The sequence below is a fragment of the Dromiciops gliroides genome, chromosome 6 (genome assembly GCF_019393635.1).
Source record: "Dromiciops gliroides isolate mDroGli1 chromosome 6, mDroGli1.pri, whole genome shotgun sequence".
Taxonomy (NCBI): domain Eukaryota; kingdom Metazoa; phylum Chordata; class Mammalia; order Microbiotheria; family Microbiotheriidae; genus Dromiciops; species Dromiciops gliroides.
In genome coordinates, this window is record NC_057866.1 from 15,998,432 (window position 1) to 16,021,032 (window position 22,601).

A 22,601-nucleotide genomic window follows, 5' to 3' on the forward strand; every position below is an offset into this window, starting at 1 on the left:
TATTCCTCCCGGCAGTACTGTCATCTCTTTACAATTAATTTGTCTGGGGATGAGTTGCACGGGTGGAGTGATGGAGGGAGAGCTGGTGTGAACACCTGGCTTCAGGGTAGGCCTCTGACAATACAGACTGTGTGACTCCGGACAAGTCACTTAACCCCTCTGTGCTCTGGGTGGCTCTTAAACTGTACAGAGGGGGCTGAGCTGCACTGGTATCCATCCAGTGTTAAAATAGATGCCTAGTAGTGCCCAGGCCTTGTGCATATAGGTACAAAGAATGAAGCAATCCCTGTGACCAATGAGCCCACATTCTTTCTAATGGAATCCATATCCCATAAATAGGAATTGGAGAGCCGAAAAGCAGTTCAACACAAGCGAGAGGTGACAGGCATGGAGGAGGTCAGGCAGAAAATGATGAGGAGGATGGGAGAGCTCCAGGCATCTTAGAAAGCAGGATTTCTGAGATGGGAGAGACACAGGGCATTCCCTCTGCCAATAAAAACACCCTTCTGGCCCTAACCATACATGCTCCAGGAATATTCAAGCTCCTAGAGAAAGGCACTGGGTAAGGAAATGATGAAGAAGATGAAGAGGACAATAATGATGATGAAGATGACAAAGACAATGGTGGTGATGAAGATGATTTTGTCTCTCAGCCCTGATCTGCTGGCATGAAAGAGGGGTATGTTTTAGACATCTATGTTCTCTACTCAACTGGCCCTCTTAGTCTTAGACAGTTACTTGGGTAACCTAATGGGTTAGCTCCTACTCACAGACCTAGTATGTGTCAAAGGCAGGATTTGAAGCCAGGTCTTCCTGATTTCAAGGCAGTCATTCTATTTCCTAGGATACACTGCCTTTAAGTGTTCCAGTTGTTGTATAACTATTGGTTAAATTTAATTTCATTGCATCCATATTTCTCATTTATGGAATGAGGAAGCAGAGGCCAGAGAATAGAAATCATTTCTTCATAGCTGGTAAGTGGCGGAGCTGGGACCCAAATCCAGCCCTTCTGATTCCAAAATCACTGTAAAGCAAGGCTGTAAGCATTTATTAAGCACTTACTATGTTCCAGGCACTGTGCCAAGCACCATGAGTACAAATACAGGTATCAACTGCTCTTTGTTGTTGAGTTGTTTCAGTTGAGTCTGACTCTTGATGACTCCATTTGGGGCTTTCTTGGTAAGGATAGTGGAGGAGTTCACCATTTCCTTCTCCAGCTCATTTTACAGATGAGGAAACTAAGACAAAAAGGGTTAAGTAACTTTCCCAGGGTCATACAACTGGCAAGTGTCTGAAGCTAGATTTGAATTCTGGAAATTGAGTCTCTGACTCTAAACCAGTGTTCTATTCACTGTTCTACCTAGCTGCCAACTCTTTCTTTAGGATGTAATATAAAGTGTAGGTTTGGCTACTCCCATCCCGCACATTACAGCTGAAGAGACAAACCCAGAGTGATCAACAAGTCCATCAAGGAATACAAATACAAAGAATGGCACAATTGGTTCTAGAAATGAGCTTAATTGGTAGAATGAGAATTTGAACCCAGGTTCATGATTCCAAAGCCAATACTCTTTCTACCCTCTGACAAGTAGTGGTTAGTAATTAAATCATTGATTCCAAGACAGAAGGTGCCTTAAGGGCCATCTGGTCCAACATCCCCATTTTTCAGAGAAGTGAACCCCACTGTCACACAAACAGTAACAGGATTTGAACTCAGATTTTTGATTCCCAGTTCAGCACTCTATGCACTACACCTCCCTGGGCTCACTTCTTAATTAAGGGCTATATGGAATAGCATGAAGGCAGTAGGAAGAACATTGGATTTTGAGTCAAGGAAACAAATGATTTCTGGGAATGAATTATCTTTTTGGAAACTAACCACCCGTGGGGCCTTAGACACAGCCACATGAAGATAATTCTGGACCTGGAGTTAGGAAAACCTGAATTCAAGTACAGCTTCAGCTGATGTTACCATCAAGACATCCCCCAAGAGAATTTGAGAGCTCCTCAGATTGACTGAAGTCATGTAGAGATGGCCACCATGTCTTTTCCCCTCCTGCCATCCTCCAAGTTCTCAGAATGTTTGTAGTGCTACTTTTCACTTGGCATGACAAAGTATGGCATAGTGGAAGCAGCAGCAGACTTGAATCCTGGTTAAGGTGCTTACTCATTGGCTCTAGGACCTCTCTATGTGACCCTGGACAATTCACATAACTTAACTGACCCTCAGTTTCCCCCTGTGTAAAACAGAGATAAGAATATTTCTATTGCCTAACTCATAGAGTGCTTGTTAGGACAGTGATTTGCAAATGTTGAGGTGTCATAGGAAACATGAGACATATTATCATCACCACCCAGACCATTCAGTAGCAAAAACACTCAAGTCCCTGTGGCCAAGGTGGCATAATGGATGGTGTGCTGGTGCTGCAGTTGGGTGCTCTGGGTTCATAGACTGCCTTAGACATGATTGCACAGAAGTCAAAATCTCTCAGAACGTGTTTCCTCATTTATAAATGGGAATGATATACTACCCACCTCACTAGGTTTTCCTATGGAAAACCCTTTGGGTAGTTTGTTGCATAGAAAATGTAGGAATGAGGAGGAAAGGATGGAAGTGGAGGATAATGTCTCCTTGCAGAGTTTTGGGGGGAAGGAATATTTTACTTTTTATCCTTCTCACACCCTTTTCATTTGCAGGTGAAACCAAAAAGGATTTCAGAGTTAAGAAGATGAGGGGGGAAGGAAGAGGATGGTCATAGACCCAGTCACTAATCAGTCATTGGTAGCTGGTCAAAAATATAGCCCTTAGAATGATCCTGAAAGAGCGTAGTCTGGCGATCAGAAATTAAGCAGGAATTATGAGGATTTTTTCTAAGACAATTTCAGATAGAAGGCCAGGTCAGACACCTTGTGATAGAACTTGAGCTCTCAGAAGACAGAGGACAATAATCCCAGGACCTATTATGGCTAGTGCTTAGTATAAGCTTATTAACAAATGAATGAATGAATGCTTATTAATTGATTCATTTGATTGCCCCTAGTCAGCAAGAGGAAGGTACTCAGAAACAGATTAAATTACTTATGGGGCTCACTGCTCTGTTCCAAAAGAAGATGACGTCTGGAGGTAAAGACTCTCCTTCTAGAGGGAAAAGGCCAATTATAACCAAAGAGATGTGACTGAAAGACTCTTTGTAGGAAGAAAAGAAACTAAGGGTTTTCCCCGAGTCTAATACTGTGTGTGTATGTGCAAACACCTGCATTTGCTCTGGGTCAACTTCCATTAAAAAAAACAAACAAACCTGAATTTAAGCCATTGGGGAGTAAGTGAAAAGAGTACACTCTTCCTTTTATGGGACAGAGGTAGCCTCTCAATTGGGGTTTGGGTTGAAGCCAAATGCTGTTTCAGAGAGAAACCCCACAACCAAAGGCTCAGCAGAGAAACCAATGTCTAACAATGACCAATTCTTCGCAGTGACTGAGAGACAAAGCATGTTGCAGCTGATACAGCACACTCTGTCAAAGCCATGGGGAGTAAGCCAAGTATAAGCGCCATGCCATTACCTGTTGCACTGAAGGAGTGCCCCTCCATGTGTGTCCAGGACACATGTATTCCCTATATGTGTGTCCCTCCACACATGCTGGCTATGGATGTCAACTCTTCCTATGTATGCATGTATATTTGTGCAATACCGAGCTTCTGGTTTATGAAGGAAATGGTTTTAGTAGAGGAAGGAAGGCTTATTTTTCTCAAATCCCTAGTACTGAGGGGCAGATAGGTAGCACAGTGGATAAAGTACTGGCCCTGGATTCAGGAGGATCTGAGTTCAAATCCAGCCTCAGACATTTGACATTTACTAGCTGTGTGACCCTGGGCAAGTCACTTAACCCCCATTGCCCAGAAAAAAAAACAAAAAAAACCCAAAATAAACAAACAAAACAAATCAAATCCCCAGTACTGTGGATCTGGTGTAGGTTCTGCATTCCAAGAACCTGTGTTCAAATCCTGTCCCCTCATGATTACTACCTTGTGACCATGGGCACATCACTTATCATCCCTGCCTCATTTTCCTTAAGTCAAGTCAACAAGTAGTGAATAAGCACTTACCATGTGTGCTAAATGCTGGGGATATGAAGAAACTGTTAAAAAAAAAAAAAACAGTACTTGGCCTCAAGGAGCTCACAGTGTAATGGGGTAGATGACATGTGAACAACTAGGTATGACTCTAAAGCTGGAAGGGATATGTGATGTTTAAGATCTAAATGTGTGGTTGCTTTAAATTAGAAGCTCAAGAACAGTCTTTGGACATTAAGCATTTATTAAAGCATACTAGGTATTAGAAAAAAGAGAAAACATGGAGTTAAGAAAAGGCCTATCTAGCCTAGAGTTCCAGCCTGGTCTGGTTCTTCCTCAAGTCCTCCACCACCAGCCTACTTCAACCACGAACTCCCTCAAACTGAGTGTGGAAGTTTTTTATAGGTCCAGAGCATAAGCGGTCCTTACATACTGCTTCAAGCTGATTGGTAGGTGCCATCCAAATCCATTCCTTAGCTGGACTTGAAGGTGGTCTCATGTTGAGTTCAAAGTCCTTAGCTTCTAAGAACGATACCTTCTTAAGGGCCAGCCACGTGTGGTTACAATGTAATGAACTTGAAGTAGGCTAATCAGCAAAGTCAATCACTCTCACTTCAATCAGTTTAGATTAATCTCCAGGTGGGCCTTTGAGTATCTGTCAAGTCCATTATTTTCTCATTTCCCCCCTCCTTCCTTAAGAAACATTGTTTCCTTAATGAAGCAATAACATTACAGATACTTATAACTAACAATGTAAAGGGAATGAAAAGAGAGAAAAGAAAGTTGAATGATGAATTGACAGTAAACTAAAGGGAACACTCCCCTTTAGAAGGTGGACATTACGAACAGTGTAAAACAGGATAGTGTCCATTTAAGTCTTTGGAAGTCTTTTCTCAGATGATTCTTAGGATGTCCTCTGGGTGTAGTTGTGCTGTGCAAGTCTTTCAGGTGTGGATGCTGAAGATCAAGTAACAAGTCTCAGCTGTAGAGTTTTGAATGTGGTTGTAAAGTCCTTCAGGTGTTTCAGATACTGGTAATCAGCTGGGAAAGTTTCCTACAAAATTGAGCTTAACACAACTTTAAATAGGATGGCTAACCTTTGACTCAGTTTTCACATCTGTCAAATGGGGATAACAGCAGCACCCACCTCTCAGGTTGTTGTGAGGATAAAATTAGAAAATCATTGTAAAGCTCTTAGCACATAGCACTTAGCCTGGCACACAGTAAGTGTGATATGAATGTTAGCTATTGTTATCACTGGACTACTAGATAACATAAAGGGTGGAGTGCTGGATCCAAAATCAGGAAGACTCATCATGGTGAGTTCAAATTTAGCCTCAGACACTTACTAGATGTGGGATCCTAGGCAACTCACTTAACTCAGTTTTCCTCAGTTTCTTCATCTGTAAAATAAGTTGGAGAAGGAAATGGCAAACTGCTCTAGTTTTTTTAAACAGTATTTTATTTTATTTTTTCCAATTACATGTAAAGATAGTTTTCAACATTCATTTTTGTAAGATTTTGAGTTCCAAATGTTTCTCCCTCCCTTCCTTCCCTCCCTCCTCCCAAAGCCAACAAGCAACCTGATATAGGTTATACATTACAATCATGTTAAACATATTTCCATATTAGTCATGTTGTGAGAAAAGAATCAGAACAAAAGGGAAAAAACACAAGAAGGAAGAAACAACAACAACAACAACAACAACAAAACAAAGTGAAAATAGTCTGTGTCGATTTGTATTCAGACTCCATGATTCTTTTGCTAGATGTGGAGAGCATTTTCTATCATGAGTCTTAGTATTGTCTTGGATCATTGTATTGCTGAGAAGAGCTAAGTCTTTCACAGTTGATCATCACACAATGTTGCTGTTACTGTGTACAATGTTCTCCTGGTTCTGTTCACTTCACTCAGCATCCATTTGTGTAATTCTTTCCAGGTTTTTTCTTAAATCTTCCTGCTCATCATTTCTTATAGCACAACAGTATTCCATTATATTCATACACCACACCTTGTTCACTCATTCCCCAATTGATGGGCATCCCCTCAATTTCTTGTTCTTTTCCACACAAAAAAATAGGAGCTATTAATATTTTTGTACATAGGTCCCTTTTCCTTTTTTTTCTGGTTAAACATTTTTATTTATTTATTTTTGTTCCAATCTTTATCCCTCCTTCCTTCCGTCCCCTCCCTCATTCCCGAGGCAGCAAACAATCTGATATGGGTTATACATATATGATCATGCAAAACATCATCATATTTGTCACTTAATGAAAGAATGTGAAAAATAGCATGCTTCAGTCTGTTCCATCAATATCAGTTCTTTTTTGGAGGTGGATCGTATGTTTCATCCATACTCTTGGGATTGTCTTGGATTATTGTATTTTTGAGAATAGTCAAGTCATTCACAGCTCTTCATCGAACAATATTGCTGTCTCTGTGTACAGTGCTCTCTTGGCTCTGCTCACTTCCCAATACATCATTTCATACCTGTTGTTCCAAGCTTTTTCAAAGTCATCCTGTTTGTTATTTCTTACTGCAGAATAATATTCCTTCACCATCACATATCACAATTTGTTTAGCCATTCCCCAATTGATGGGCATACCTTTGATTTCCAAATTTTAGCCACCACAAAAAAGCTGCTATATTTTTTGTACAAATAGGTCTTTTTCTTTTTTTGGAGGTGTGTGTGTGGGGGGTGGTATGTCTTTGGGATATAAACCAAGTAGTGGTATTGCTGGATCAAAGGTATGCACAATTCTATAGCCCTTTGGGCATAGTTCCAAATTGCGCTTGAGAATGGTTGGATCTTTGCACAACTCCACCAAGAATGTATTAGTGTCCCAGTTTTCCCACAATCCCTCCAAGAATCAATATTTTCCATTCTTGTTATATTTGCCAGTCTAATAGACATAAGGGGATATCTCAGAGTTATTTTAATGAACATTTCTTTGATCAATAATGATCTACAGCATTTTTCATATGATTATTGATTGCTTTGATTTCTTTGTCTGAAAACTGCCTGTTCAAATCCTTTGACCATTTTTCAATTGAGGAATGACTTGTATTTTTAAAAATTTGACAAAGTTCTTTATATATTTGAGAAATGAGGCCTTTATCAGAGATATTTGATTCAAAAATTATTTTCCAGTTTTCTTCTTGCCTTGTAATTTTGGTTACATTAGTTTTGTTTTTGCAAAAGCTCTTTAATTTTATATAATCAAAATAATCTATTTTACATTTAATTTTATTCTCTATATATCTTCTTTGGTCCTAAGTTTTTCCCCTGTCCATAAATCTGACAGATAGAAAATTCCATGCTCCCTTAATTTGCCTGTGGTATCATCCTTTATTTGTAAATCACGTACCCATTTTGACCTTATTTTATTATACAGTGTGAGATGTTGGTCTATATCTAATTTCTGCCATAGTGTTTTCCCAGCAGTTTTTATTAAATAATGAGTTTTTGTTCCAAAAGCTTGGATCTTTGGGTTTATCATATACTAGATTACTATAGTCATTTACTATAGTGTTGTTTCTACCTATTCTATTCCACTGATCTACCTCTCTATTTCTTAGTCAGTACCAGAGTGTTTTGATAATTACCACTTTATAGTACATTTTGAGATCTGGTACTGCTAGACCACCTTCTTTTGTATTTTTTTTCATTGATTTCCATGATATACTTGAACTTTTGTCTTTCCAGATGAATTTTGTTATGATTTTTTCTAGCTCTATAAAATATTTTTGATAATTTGGTATAGCACTAAATAAATAAATTAACTAAGGTAGGATTGTCATTTTTATTATATTGACTCTGCCTACCCATAAGCGATTAATATTTTTCCAATTATTTAGATCTGATTTTATTTTCGTGGAAAGTGTTTTGTAGTTCTGGTCATATACTTGCTGTGTTTGTCTTGGGAGGTAGACTCCCAAGTATTTTATATTGGCCATAGTTATTCTAAATGGAATCTCTCTTTTTATGTGTTGTTGCTGGACTTTATTAGTAATATGTAAAAATGCTGATGATTTATGTGGATTTATTTTGTATCCTACAACTCTGCTAAAGTTGTTAATAATTTCAATTAGGTTTTAGTTGATTCTCTAGGATTTTCCAAGTATAACATCATATCATCTGCAAAGACTGATAGTTTTGTTTCCTCATTACCTATTCTAATTCCTTTAATTTCTTTTTCTTCTCTTATTGCTATAGCTAACATTTTTAATACAATATTAAATAATAGAAGTGATAATGGGCATCCTTGCTTCACCCCTGATTGTACTGGGAAGGCTTTTAAGTTATCCCCATTACATATAATGCTTGCTGACAGTCTTAGATAAATAGTACTTATCATTTTAAGGTAAGCTCCTTTTATTTCTATATTCGCTAGGGTTTTTAATAGGAATGGGTGTTGTATTTTGTCAAAGGCCTTTTCTGCGTCCATTGAGATGACCATATGATTTCCCTTGCTTTTGTTATTTATATGCTCAATTATGCTAATAATTTTCTTGATATTGAACCAGCCCTGCATTCCTGGTATAAATCCCACCTGGTCTTGGTGTATAATCTTTGTGATATATTTCTGTAATCTATTTGCTAGTGTTTTTTTTAATTGCAACAATATTCATTAGTGAAATTGGTCTATAATCTTCTTTATCTGTTTTGGGTTTTCCTGGTTTGGGTATCATGTGAGAAAATAATGGGATTTGGCAGATACCCAAAGGCCCCACCTGAGATTAATTTAAAACTGATTGAATTAAGTGAGACTGATTGAGAGTGATTGACTTTGCTGATTAACCTACTTCAAGTTAATTCAATTAAAGCCACACCAGGCTGACTCCCAAGAGGGAGTGTTCTCAGAGGCTGTGAACTGTGACATCAACACAAGACCACCCTCAAGTCCAGTGAACCTATGTATTTGGATCATGCCTACCAATAAGCTTGCAGCAGTGTGTAAGGACCACCTCTCCTCTGGACCTATACAAAGCTTCCACATTCAGTTTTCTCAAGTAGTTCATGGCTGAAGCAGGCTCATGGTGGAGGACTTGAGGAAGAATCAGACCAGGCTGGAGCTCTAGGCTAGATAGGCTTTTTCTTAACTTTCTAAACTCCATGTCTTCTCTTTTACTAATACCTCTCTAGGCTTCCACCAGTCACGGATGACCATGGATCAGCGCCTTGAAGAGCCACAGGCCACAGTGTGGCTGTGCAGTCAGATATGGGAGCCGCAGCTCCTGCTGAAACAAGGACATCGGAAAACTACACTCTCTGTTGCCCGTCAGTTCCCGCGTCTCATTTGTTTTTCTTCCTCCAGAGCTTAGAGGCCCATCTCAGCTGCACGCAAGCTGCTGAGTACTGATACCTAGTGTGCTTTAATAAATGCTTAATGCCCCAAACTGGTGCTAAAGCTTCTAATTTGAGGCAACCGCATATTTAGATTTTAAACATCACAATCAGCACCATATTTATCTCATCAAAGGAGTATGGTAGGACTCCACATTATTTTCTCAAATAATTTCTATAGTATTGGGAATAATTGTTCTTTAAATGTTTGGTAGAATTCAGTTGTGAATCCATCTGGTCCTGGAGATTTTTTCTTAAGAAGTTCATTGATGACTTGACTTTTTTCTAAAATTGGGTTATTTAAATATTTTATTTCATCTTTTGCTAGTCTGGGCAATTTATATGTTTGTAGATATCTATTAATTTTATTTAGATTGTCAAATGTATTGGCATATAATTGGGCAATATAATTCCTAATAATTGTCTTAATTTCTTATTGTATGGGGCTAAAATTCTAGCTAAACTGTCTAAAAAGCTAATGAGTGGTCACCATAAATTTTTTTGAGGCAATTGGGGTTAAGTGACTTGCCCAGGGTCACACAGCTAGTAAGTGTTAAGTGTCTGAGATTGGATTTGAACTCAGGTCCTCATAACTCCAGGGCCAGTGCTCTATCCACTGTGCCACATAGCTGCCTGGATCACCATAAATTAAGAGCTTTAACAAGAGTTTAGACTTTTAAGTATTTATTAAGGAGCATAAGAATTTGGTGAGGAGAGAAAAAGAGGCCAAGATTCCTTCATCTATCTATTTCAGAGAGCCAGTATCTAAGCTCCACTCCAACCAAGGTTCCGGACAGAAAAGAGCTTGCTCATTCCTTCCTCCTCCCAGGAGCCTCCTCTACAACAGGAAATGGGGCTGTCCACACACACACACACACACACACACACACACACACACACACACACACACACATAGCTCCAAGCTAATTGGCTGGTAATTTTGATCAATAGTACCCACAAGCAAACATCACTTCCTGAATGCCAAGGACACATGGCTATGTCCTCAGGCCAGAGCTCACAAAATGTTCCTCCCAGCAGGGGGCATTCTTCCAACTCTCACACTCTTCATTAGTGGTGATTTCACCCCTTTCATTTTTGATTCTAGTAATGTAGTTTTCTTCTTTTCTTTTTTTTGATCAAACTAATCAATGGTTTGTCTAGTTTATTGTGTGTGTGTGTGTGTTTTTATAAAACCAGCTTCTAGTTCCATTTATTAATTCAATGGTTTTCTTACTTTCAATTTTTTTAATCTCTCCTTTGATTTTCAGGATTTCCAATTTGGTGTTTAGTTGGGGATTTTTAATTTGTTCATTTTCTAGTTTTTTAGTTGTATGCCCAAATCACTGATCTGCTTTTTCTCTATTTTATTGATGTAAGTAGTTAGGGATATAAATTTTCCCCTAAGAATTGCTTTGACTGCATCCCATAAATTTTGATATGTTGTCTCATCATTGTCATTTTCCTTAATGAAATCATCAATTGTTTCTATGATTTGTTCTTTGACCCACTTTTTTTTTTTTTTTGCGGGGCAAAGGGGGTTAAGTGACTTGCCCAGGGTCACACAGCTAGTAAGTGTCAAGTGTCTGAGGCTGGATTTGAACTCAGGTCCTCCTGAATCCAGGGCTGGTGCTTTATCCACTGTGCCACCTAGCTGCCCCCCTGACCCACTTATTTTTTAGGATGAGATTATGTAATTTCTAATTGGTCTTTCATCTACTTTTCAATTGTGCATTATTGAATGTAATTTTTATTGCATTATGATCTGAAAGGGATGTATTTATTATTTCTGCTTTTCTGCATCTGGTTGTTATATTTTTATGCCCTAATACATGATCAGTTTTTGCGTAAGTTCCATGTACTGCTGAGAAGAAGTTATATTCCTTTCTATTCCCATTCAATTTTCTCCAGAGAGAAATCATATCTAATTTTTCAAGAATTTTACTCATTTTCCTTATTTTCTTTCTTATTTATTTTTTCCATTAGATTTATCACTTCTGAGAGGGGAATGTTAAGGTCACTATCTAGGATAGTTTTATTATCTAATTCCTTCTGTAACTCATTCAGCTTTTCCTTCAAACTTTTGGATGCTATACTATTTGGTACATATATGTTAAGTATTGATATGACTTCATTGTCTATGGTACCTTTCAGTAAAATATAGTTTCCTTCTTTATCTCTTTTAACTAGATCTCCTTTTGCCTTTGCTTTGTCTGAAATCATGATTGCTTTCTTTGCTTCAGTTGAAGCATAATAGATTTTGTTCCAGCCCTTTACATTTGCCCTGTATCACTGTGCTTTAAATGTGTTTCTTGTAAACAACATATTGTAGGATTTTGGTTTTTAATCCATTCTGGTATTTGTTTAATGGTTGAGTTCATCCCATTTACATTTATAGTTATGATAACTAACTGTTTATTTCTCTCCCTGCTATTTTTCACATGTTAATCCTTTCTACTCTGCCCCGCCCCTTTCCCACACTTGTTTTACTTATGATCACTGCCTTACCTTTTTCCTTTTTTCATGATTTCTTTGGGATATAGACCCAAAAGTGATATTGCTGGGTCGAACGGTTTGTCCAAGTTTTGTTTATTTGTTTTGTTTTGCTTTTATTTGTTTTTTGTTTTGTTTTGTCTTGTTTTGTTTTGTTTTGTGGGGCAATGAGAGTTAAGTGATTTGCTCAGTGTCACAGAGCTAATAAGTGTCAAGTGTCTGAGACCAGATTTGGACTCAGGTCCTCCTGAATTCAGGGCCTATGCTTTATACACTGCACCACCTAGCTGTATCAGTACGCCCTGTTTTATAGCCCTTTGGGCATAGTTCCAAATTGCTCTCCAGAATGATTGGATCAATTTACAACTCCACAAACATTGCATTAGTGTTCCAATTTTCCCACATTTTCTCCAACATTTACCATTTTATTGTCATATTACTCAATCTGAGAGGTGTGAAGTGGCACCTCAGAATAGTGTTAATTTGTATTTCAATTTCAATTTCAAGTTGCATTTATCAATAGTGATTGAGAATATTTTTTCATATGACTATATATAGTTTTAATTTCTTCATCTGAAAACTGCCTGTTTATATCCTTTGATTGTTTCTGAATTGGGGAATTTCTTATGTTCTTATATATTTGATTCAGTTCTCTATATATTTGAGAAGTGCCACTCTAGTATTTTTGCCAAGAAAACCCCAGATGGGGTCATGAAAAGTCAGACATGATTAGCCAACAACAAATTGTTATCACTATCATTATTATGATCATTAAACCAAATTATGTCTTGAGAGATCCAGGATACCGAATAGGCACTGCTTAATGGAAACATCTCGTTGCACATGCCCTATAAAATCTGCAGCAGGCATCAATTTATCTTCAGGTCTATCTGCTGTTTGCCTAAAAGAGTAAGTTGGAAATGCTGTGGATTCAAAACCAGTGAGGTTACCCCTTTGTTCTCTGGACAGCTTGTATAAAACTTGGGATAACCTGGAAGGATTTTGTTCTTTGTGAGGAGCACAATATTTGGAATATGCCATCATCACTTAGCCAAATGCAAGAACATAATCCAAGAAGAATGGTTTTGTTTCTTTTTTTGGAAGCTTCTTGAGGAAGCTGAGCATCGCATAGGATTACACCATTGTCCCTCTGATTCAGAGTCTTGAAAATCCATTTAAATGTCTCTTTGAATCTTTTGTAAACTTAAAATCACCTAGGTGGGACAGTGGATAGAGCACTGGCCCTGAGGTTGGGAGGAGCTGCGTTCAAATCTCACCTCAGACACTTACTGGCCATGTGACCCTGGGCAAGTCACTTAACCCCATTGCCTTAAAAACATCCAAAGCCATCTCCAGTCATCCTGAAAATGTATCTAGCCACTGGATCCAGATGGCTCTGGAGGAGAAAGTGAGGCTGGTGTCTTTGCACAGCCCTTCCTCACTTCAATCCAATTCATTGCAAGTCATGACATCTGTCATGGTCCTCTTTGAGAATGAAAGACAAACAAAAACAAAAACCATGAAATCATCCCCTAGATGAATGCCTTTTGTCTTCCATTTTACCCATGAATGGTTAAAAAACAAAGAAAACAAAAACTGCCTGTTTTTCCATTTGTTCCCATATTTTTATTAGTGGAAAACAAAGAAGGAATGGACAAAATGTCCTCTGAAGGCCTTTCTAGCTCTAGATCTAGCATCTTATTGCCGTTTTTCTAATGAAAACTATTCACTAAATGCCTGTACTTTGAACTAGTCTTTAAACTGCCTAGAGAAAAAGAGGATCCAGGTGTCAAAGGGCAATCACAACGTCATGAGACTTATGGGAAAACCAAGTTGATTACAAAAGAAATGAGCATGTAGGTGGGACCCAATGGGTTCCAGTTTTTACAGAAGTTGACAATTTTATAATAGCAGGATAACAGGAGGAAGGGAAACCAGGAAGGGACCTGACATGGAAGGGAGAATGGTACAGCCAAGGTGGGAAGAAGGACAAGACCACTCCCCATGGAGAGGAGCAAGGCAATACTAAAAAACCTCCTTCTTTTCCCTTGGGAACTGCTAGACTATGGAGATAGGAGGGTTCACCTATTTGCAAAGCACCCCAGCTGCACAAGCATTATCTCAGCCTGGCACAGATGGCCAACACCTGTCTTTCCCGCCAAGGACATGAAGCAAGTCCAGCTTGGGGTACAACAACAAATTATGTGGGGCAGCTAGGTGGCGCAGTGGATAGAGCACAGGCCCTGAAGTCAGGAGTAACTGAGTTCAAATCCAGCCTCCGACACTTAACACTTACTAGCTGTGTGACCCTGGGCAAGTCACTTAACCCCAATTGCCACACTAAAAAACAAACAAACAAAAAACAAATTATGTCAGCTTAGGGGGAGCTTTGTCCTTGACACATTCAGGGCCTCCTGTATGCTCTGAGTCCAGGGTTTCCGAAAAATGTGGCAACTCAAAAAGACAAGTTCAGTGCACCCCTTAATAGCCCTTAAGACAGGAGAGAGCCTTAGGGGACATCCACAGTTGAGGATGAGGCCTGGATGAAGATCCAGCAAAGGAGAAAGAATGATTGGACAGGAATGAGGAGACTCAGGAGCCAGCTGTGTCATGAAAACTTAGAATAGAGCATCAAAGTGGTTATTGACAGTGTCACAGGGTACAGAGAATTCAGATAAAAACTGAGATAGACATGACAAAATAAGACCACGAATAAAGGACCACAGAGAGGGCAGTGTCAGTTGAATAATGAGGTCAGAAATCAGACCGCGGGAATATGAGAGAAAAGCAGGTGGAGGCACTGATTGTCAAAGACCCTCCCAAGGAGAATGATAGCCACAAAAGCAAGAAATATAAGATAAAAGCCAGAAGGGTTGGACAGACCAAATGAGAATTTTTGAGTAGAGGGTAATAATGGGTATGTTTGGACAACAGTCCAGGGTGGGGCAGAGAATAGGGATGGTAGAGAAAGCACTCTCCTGGAGAAGATAGGGTAGGATGGAATCTCTTGTGAGTGAAAAGGGATTTACCCTGGCAGGAAAGCTGCCTCTTCTGTGTGAGATGGGTGAAGATGGTGGGGGAGAGACCTGAAGGAAAAGGGAAAAAGATACTCTGGCTAAATAGCCTCACTTTTCTCAGCCAAACATTAAGAGGAGTTCTCAGCTGGGGCATAGGAAAGGGAGGGCTAGGAAGGAAACATGAGAGGTTCAAGGAGGGATTTAAAGCCTTGGGAAAACTGTGATTGGGACAGTGAAAGGATTAGGGAGGTGTATGAAGACTGCCTGGTCACAGTGAAGAACTGATTGAAATTATGGGACATAAATTTGTGGATGCTGTCAGCACGCTTTCAGGATTGTATCTGTCTCTGTTCAGCAGAGTGAATGCTGTGGTGAATGCTCAGAGGTATTCCAAGGCTGGGGCTCAAGGAGACAGGTTCATCAATAGTACAAGGTAGAAGTTACCCAACAGATTATTAAGAATTGAAAGTGGGAACTACAGTAATGAATAGCTGAGGAATCTTCAATGACTGAAAATGACTATTTTTTTTTTTTTTGCGGGGCAATGGGGTTAAGTGACTTGCCCAGGGTCACACAGCTAGTAAGTGTCAAGTGTCTGAGGCTGGATTTGAACTCAGGTACTCCTGAATCCAGGGCCAGCACTTTAACCACTGCGCCATCTAGCTGCCCCCTGAAAATGACTATTAACAGCTGACAAGCTGGAAGGCTTGAAATACCAGGAGTGCTAGAATGTACTCCAGAAAATCTAAAAGCAACTTCATCATCTTACAGGGGAGGAAACTGACAGCCAGAGAGATGCTTAACTTGCCTCCCAGGTCTTGTGACTAGTTAGTGGCAAAATTCCATTTTTAATCTGGGTATTAGGGCTCCGACTTCATTACCCTTGGGATGTCACCATATTGTTTCCCAGGGGAGGAGGCAAAAGAGAGAGCTTTGTATTAGTTCTGTTCCTTTTTACTACCTCCACTTACATCTGATGTCCTCCTTTTGAGGTAACATCAATAACTAAAAAGTGGACAAAAACATCTGGAAACATCAGCTTTAGGATACAGTATGATTTATTGATAGAATGGATAATCTATAAGTGATTTTTAAAAATACTAACAAGCAGACAAGCTAAAAAATATCCCGTATGCTATGAGAGTAGTGAAAAACTCCCATAGAAATCAAACAGAAATATGTTTCATAATGAACCTTTTTGACTATATATGCATTACCAGGTAAAGAGGATGGTTAACAATATGGCATCATTAAGCATTGATCAATAAGTATTATGTGCATGAACAAAGGGACAATTTATATAATGCTATAAGGTATGAAAAATACCTTCTACAGACCAGGACTTCTTTAATTTTTTTCCACCCATGACCCCTTTTCTCTGAGAAAATTTTAGGCAACCCTGAGTATATAGGTATATAAAATAGGTATGCATAATAAGTATACATCTTACTGTAGCTAAATTTTTCATGACCCCCACATTCAGTTACATGGCCTCCTGCTTTGCCATAGGTAAGCTCATTTGCTCCTGCAATGTAGCTGCTACCTTCATTGGTTATACAGATAAAGAAACCAAGCCCTAGGGCTGTGACTTTGCCAGGAGCACATGGCTAGTATTTGGAGGAGTTCAACCTCCACATGGTTGTGCCAGGACCTCAAAATTCAAAGACAGAAAAGGAACAGTCACTATCCTAGTGACACTTCCATGGCACAGTGTAAATTTTCCCAGAATGCCCCATCCTGCCAGCATTCAGGGACTTAGAGAGACGTGCACTTGTCAAAATAGTCACTGCTGCTTAAAGTACTAGGCTTTTATTAGGTACATTTTAACTCATAAAAAGGAAGATGTTATGAACCAAGAGGAGGGGGTGATCAGAAACAATCAAGGATATTAATGAGGAGCTATGAAATCACCTCAGGATTGATAGTTTCCAGGTTACAGAAGCAACAATATTCCTTTTGTTTTTTTGTTTTTTTCCCAATTGAATCAATTCCCAACTTTACCCCCAAATAAAGCAAGCATTTTTGTATATGAAAATATAACAGCAAAAGAACATTGTACATGAAACTGTGGCTCTATTGCATACAGCTTGTTCTCCTTTTAAATTATATGACATGTTAACTTTCAAAGGCATCCTGTTTGCCTGTGGTCATCTATGATTCTTGAGGCTACCCTCTGGAGTTGGCACACCTGGAATACATTGGGTTCTCATTGTTCTTCTGAGTCGATATGGAGGATATCTCTGTCCGTCATGACCTTCTTAACAGAGCAGATCAATGCTGGAGGGGGGGGGGCGGTGAGCGGGGAGTTTTATAGAGAAGCATGGGTCGTCTCTCAGGCCCGTCTAATTGATTTCTTATCTCTGATGTCACAAGCCAGCGATGCTAGGAACTGACCGGTGGGGTGCTGCCACATTTTTCCAAGCACAGTGTAGGGCACAGAAATCTGCCAGTACAAGTACGAGCTCAGAAAAAGGCAGTGAGGGAGGGTTTCGATGAGGGAGTATGTCTATAGCAAAGGCAGCCTGCTATACAATGAGAGTAAAAGCCACAAATCACAGAAACAAAATATCCAACCAGGTTTTTTAGACCATGGGATGGAACATTTTCAAAATCACATGTGCTCATTTTAAGAACATCTTACAGTTGTAGGTTTATGAAGTGTCCTTGAGTCAGAGTCTTCATAGGACCTGCTTCGATGAATGGATAAGGATGGTTTTTAAATAATCTTCACATCTACACTTGAGAGCATTTAAAACCAGTGTTCTCTTAAATAGACATGGAAATCCACCTATCGTTCCTTCCATTCTTCCTTCCTTCCCTTTCTTCATTCCTTCCCTCCCTCCTTCCATTCCTTCCTTTTTTTCTTTCTTTCCTCCTTCCTTCTTTTCTTTCCTTTGTCTTTCTTTTTTTTTTTTTGGTGGGGCAGTGAGGGTTAAGTGACTTGCCCAGGGTCACACAGCTAGTAAGGGTCAAGTGTCTGAGGCTGCATTTGAACTCCAGTCCACCTGAATACAGGGCTGGTGCTTTATCCACTGTGCCACTTAGCTGCCCTTTCCTTTCTCTTTCAATTCATTAACTATACTGGAGTAGCCACAGGGTCCAGAAGAAAAACTTTAAAATCCTGATGCAAGCTTCACTTCCCCAGATTAAGTACAACTCTGCTCAAGAAAAATGTAGAAAGCAGTCAGTCCAAGGATTTCCCAAGAGTGACATGAAGAAATTAATCACCTCAGAGAGATCATTAGCCAGATGGACTCCATATGAAGAAGCAATGTATTCTACAAATGATAAAGGACATCTTCAATTTTTTGTTCTTTTGGAATTCTGTTCGGTCAAATGTCCATCCATCCAACTTTTTTACTTTTTACTTTTTAAAAAATTTTAAAATTTTGTTACTTTTGTTGTTAAGTCATTGGACCCCATTTTGGCAGTGATACTGGAGCAGTTTGCTATTTTCTTCTCCAGGGTCCCCATTTTACAGTTGTGGAAACTGAGGTAAAAAGAGGTTAAGTAATTTGCCTAGGATCACACAGCTAGTTAAGTGTCTGAGGCTAGATTTGATCTCAGATCCTCCTAATTCCAGGCTCAGTACTCTATCCTCTGACCCACCACCTACTATGTCCAATGGGGATCAAAATACAGAAGAGAGCTTTTACAAAGCATTCTCTAGGCTATTACTAAAATAGATGCACTCAATGGCTGTGAATTGAGCCTTTTATTCCCAGAACGTTGCATGCAATGGATGCTTAATAAATGCTTGATGAATGAATGAATAAAATATTATTTTAATTTTTAGAGTCTGTAAATGTTTTTAATGCCATGAAGGCAGCTAGGTTTCACAGGGGATAGAGTGTGGGGAAAACTCATCTTCTTGAATTCAAATCTGGCCTCAGACATTGTATTACCCTGGACAAGTCACTTAACCCCATTTGCCTCAGTTTTAACTGTAAAATGAGCTGGAGAAGGAAATGGCAAACCACTCTAGTATCTTTGCCAAGAAAATCCCAAATGGAGTCCCAGAGAGTCTGACACAACTAAAACAATGGAAAAATAACAAAAATTACACAAAATTGCTCCAGGGATATTTCATAAAATCCATGGGTCACTTTTATAGACTGGCAGACCATTTGGTCACTGCCAACCTGAGAATAATTTCTTTGAAGATGGTAGATTTTAGTCTCACTCTTCATTTTCCTCTTCAACATCCTTTTGACATAAATTGGTTTACAGATCAATAAATATCCTAGAGAATGGCCCAAACTCAGTGATGCTATAACCAGTTTTCTTGTCATATGCAAAGTTGGCAGTATGCATGGCAACCAGCTCTAAATCTGCATTGAAGATTGGGGAGCCAGAATATCTAAAGCAGAAACTGATGTCTCTGCTGCCTACATTTGAGAAACTTCTTGGTGTGAACATGTGAACATGTGTCATTTCAGGAGGGTCACTCTGTTCTTGATGTGTTTGGGGGATCACATAACAAGGATCAGTTACCTTTCTCTGTTTATCTGGGTAACCAATGATATACAAGAGGCCATTCAGGGGTGGAGAAGTGCATTTGTTCTGTAAACCCTTGGGAAGAGGAATGTCATTCTTCTTTAGTCTCAACATTGCATAATCCAAGTCTTTGTTAAACACTCCAAACTCAGGGTCAATGGACCACTTTTTAACTGAGTCTGAATCAATATCTTTATCAGCAAAGGTCACCCATGCTTGCTTACTGATTGCTTCTGCCCACATAGTTGACTCCACATTTATTCCCACTAGTAAGTTTATCATATGGCAACAAGTGAGAATGTAGTGATCCCTCAAGAGAAAGCAAGTGACTCCCTGAGAGATTCCATTGTTTTTCAAAAACATGTATCCGACAGAATCACTGAGGTGGCCCAGTAATTTATGTACTTCAACTGGGACAGAATCTTGGGTTAGTTGTTCCAAGTTCTTTCTATGCGTCTTAAATAGGGTACTCATTCGCGAAATGTTCTTCTCCTTTTTCTCTTGATTAAATTTTTTTCTGATTTTTTCACCTTCCCTTCTCAAACTTGGATATTTATCCAATATTTGTTTTAACATATCGCTTTCTGTTTGCTCCAGCTCACAACTCTGAGAAGCGGCTCCCCTGGGGGATACCCTTCTGTGTTTCTCTACCTGAAATTCTCTGCCTTCTAAGTCATCAACTAGAAAAGTCTTTTGTAAATGATAATGCACCGTTTCTATGACATTCCACTCTTCTGGGAAAGTCAGAAATCTGCCATCTCTGTTGAGGGCATCCTCAATGCTTTCTCCTTTGAAGGCATAAACACAGAGTTTATACTGCTCTCTGCGAAGATCAGGACATTTCACAATTATCTTTGCTTCCTTTCCAATAGCAAAAACATAGAATTTGATGCACTCTCCACCTTTGTGGTCATACTGTCTCAGCTGCTCAGTGCCGTGTTTCTTGTGCCTCTTACTTTGGGTAAATGAAATTTCAAAATGAGAATCCTTGGGCACACACTTAAGGGGCATGCCCAGGTTAACATACCCATTCTCACGTCCCATTTTCCCGTGAACCAACATCATCTTGCCTTTATTCTCTTCTATCTTTCCCCAGACATCGGGTATTGATTTAAAAGCTTCGAAGATGCTGCAGCTGTCATTGTTCTCACCCTGATACTTCTTCTTGTTTCCTTTGAAAGAGACTCTAAATTGTTTCTTCTGGGAAGCTGTTTGCTCATTTGACTCATTCTCAGCTGAATTCCAGTTCTCAGAAGTGTTCTGACTAGAACTGGGAATGCTTTGGGAAGAGGTTGAGGGAATTGACATCTCTTCACGAACCTAAACAGATGAATTGAAGAAATTACAAATCATTCATGCGACTTTGGGCTTTTGCTTGGTTTTCTTGACCAGTCAGTAAGTTTTCTTTGGGAAATGTCAGGATCCGTTTTGAAAGGACCAGCTATCAATCCTAAGGGGAGCCTGACTTGAGATTCAAATGATAACATCAGTTTCTTACCACTTTGGTCATCCTAAGATTTGTGGATATTAGGATTTTATCTCTATTCTGGGGCTAAAATAATAAACCAGAAGTATGGAAATGTATTAAAAATGAAAAAGCCTGAAATTATTCCCAGGTTACTACTTTTACATAAGAAGAAGGAAAGAACACAGTGAGGCAAGGAGTTGGATCAGAAGACCTAGATTAAAATCTAGACTCATATTTACTAGATGAGTGACCATGTCACTGCACCTGTCCAAGCCTCAGTTTTCCCACCTATCAAATGGGGATAATGAACCTTATACTGCCTTCTGCTTTCTTTTCCCTATTTTTAAAACGTTTAGTTGATGTTCTTTTCCTTTGGTTTATTTTTACAAAGAAACTAGAGAATTACAGGATCACAGGCTTAGGGCTAGAAGAGACCTTAGAGGACAGAGTTCAAATCCATCATTTTACGAATGATGGAACTAAGACACGGAAAGGTGAAATGACTTCCCCAGGGTCACACAGCTAGTGAGTATTTGAGGTAGGATTGGAGCCCAGGTTTCTTTAGTCAGGCAATACCCAAAGGCACATTAATTACATCTATAAATTCACCTCTAGTCCATTATTTTGCCTCAGATTGATTCTTAGTATTCTTTTTTTTTGGCAGGGCAATAAGGGTTAAGTGACTTGCTACTAAGTGTCAAGTGTCTGAGGCTGAATTTGAACTCGGGTCCTCCTGAATCCAGAGCCGAGGCTTTAGCCACTGAAATTGATTCTTTAAGGTAAAATTTTATTCTTAAAATATGCTTTAGTAAGATGATAATATCATCATGTTTATTAACGAACCCTGAATTGCGTTATAAAAATACTTATAATACTTTTTGGGGGTGATGGAAACTGATAAAGTTCAACAACTCCTCTAAAACTTACTATATTTCAGTGGTCTGGGGCAATGAGACGGTGGGCTTCCTAATGTTGTTCTAAGTTAAAGAGTGCTAGGAGATCCCAGTGCCTAGACTTTGGCCAGAAGTTGCTCAGACCTGATCACCCCAGGAAGGAGCACAGTCTTCCCTTATATTAGTCAGCCCAACATTATCAATTTGGTCTATAAGTGGAGGAAGTACTACTCTAGAGGGTCCTTGAGTAGCTATTGCAAGGTTAGCAAACGTCAGATCATCACCTGCCCATGTGGGAGGCATTCACTTACTGGATTTAAAGACTTATCCACTTCTCTGTTATTTTCTTCAGTAGGTGTGTTGTTCCTTCTGGAGGTCATGGTCATCAGAAGATCGATGGGCAGATGAGCAAAAAAGCTAATTCTGATGGGTCAATAATGCCTCAGGGTCTGGTGCTCAATGAGATGCTGTGAATCCTGTAGATCATAAGATCATTTCCGGTTCAGGGTCCTGATGCTCCCTTAGTTTTTTTTTTTTTCATCTTCCACTACCCCATCCCTTTTCTGTCACTGGCTATGTGACCTTGAACACAATAACTGGAGACTCATTCTCCTCATTTGCAAAATAGAGGTAATGATACCCATAGTCTCAACATCACAGGGCTGTTGGGAGGATCAAATGAGCACTTTGGACATATTAAAGTGCTAGATCAACATTTACTATTTATTTCCCATTTAAGATAGAACAGAGGTAACAAGTATTTAGTAAGTGCCTACTATGTGCTAAGTGCTTTAGAAATATTATCTCATTTGATC

General features: G+C 39.3%; 1 protein-coding gene across 1 annotated transcript; it reads right to left on the minus strand.

Moving 5' to 3' along the window:
* Window positions 1-545: 545 nt before the first annotated feature.
* Window positions 546-20,490, minus strand: LOC122731828 (serine protease FAM111A-like). The gene is made up of 3 exons (XM_043972095.1): window positions 19,423-20,490; window positions 17,323-17,453; window positions 546-660 (listed from the first exon to the last, which is right to left on the minus strand). The coding sequence occupies exons 1-3, from the start codon at window positions 20,488-20,490 to the stop codon at window positions 546-548; spliced, it is 1,314 nt and encodes a 437-aa protein (XP_043828030.1).
* Between the last annotated feature and the right edge of the window lie 2,111 nt (window positions 20,491-22,601).

Excerpts from the sequence above, each read along its gene's own strand:
- LOC122731828 (XM_043972095.1), bottom strand. The coding sequence starts at position 20,490 with ATGATGTTGGTTCACGGGAAAATGGGACGTGAGAATGGGTATGTTAAC. Across the intron at positions 17,454-19,422 it reads ACCCAGATAAACAGAGAAAG|CAGGCTGCCTTTGCTATAGA; the intron begins GTAACTGATCCT and ends CTCATTGTATAG. Across the intron at positions 661-17,322 it reads AATGTGGCAGCACCCCACCG|ATCAGGGCTGAGAGACAAAA; the intron begins GTCAGTTCCTAG and ends TCATGCCAGCAG.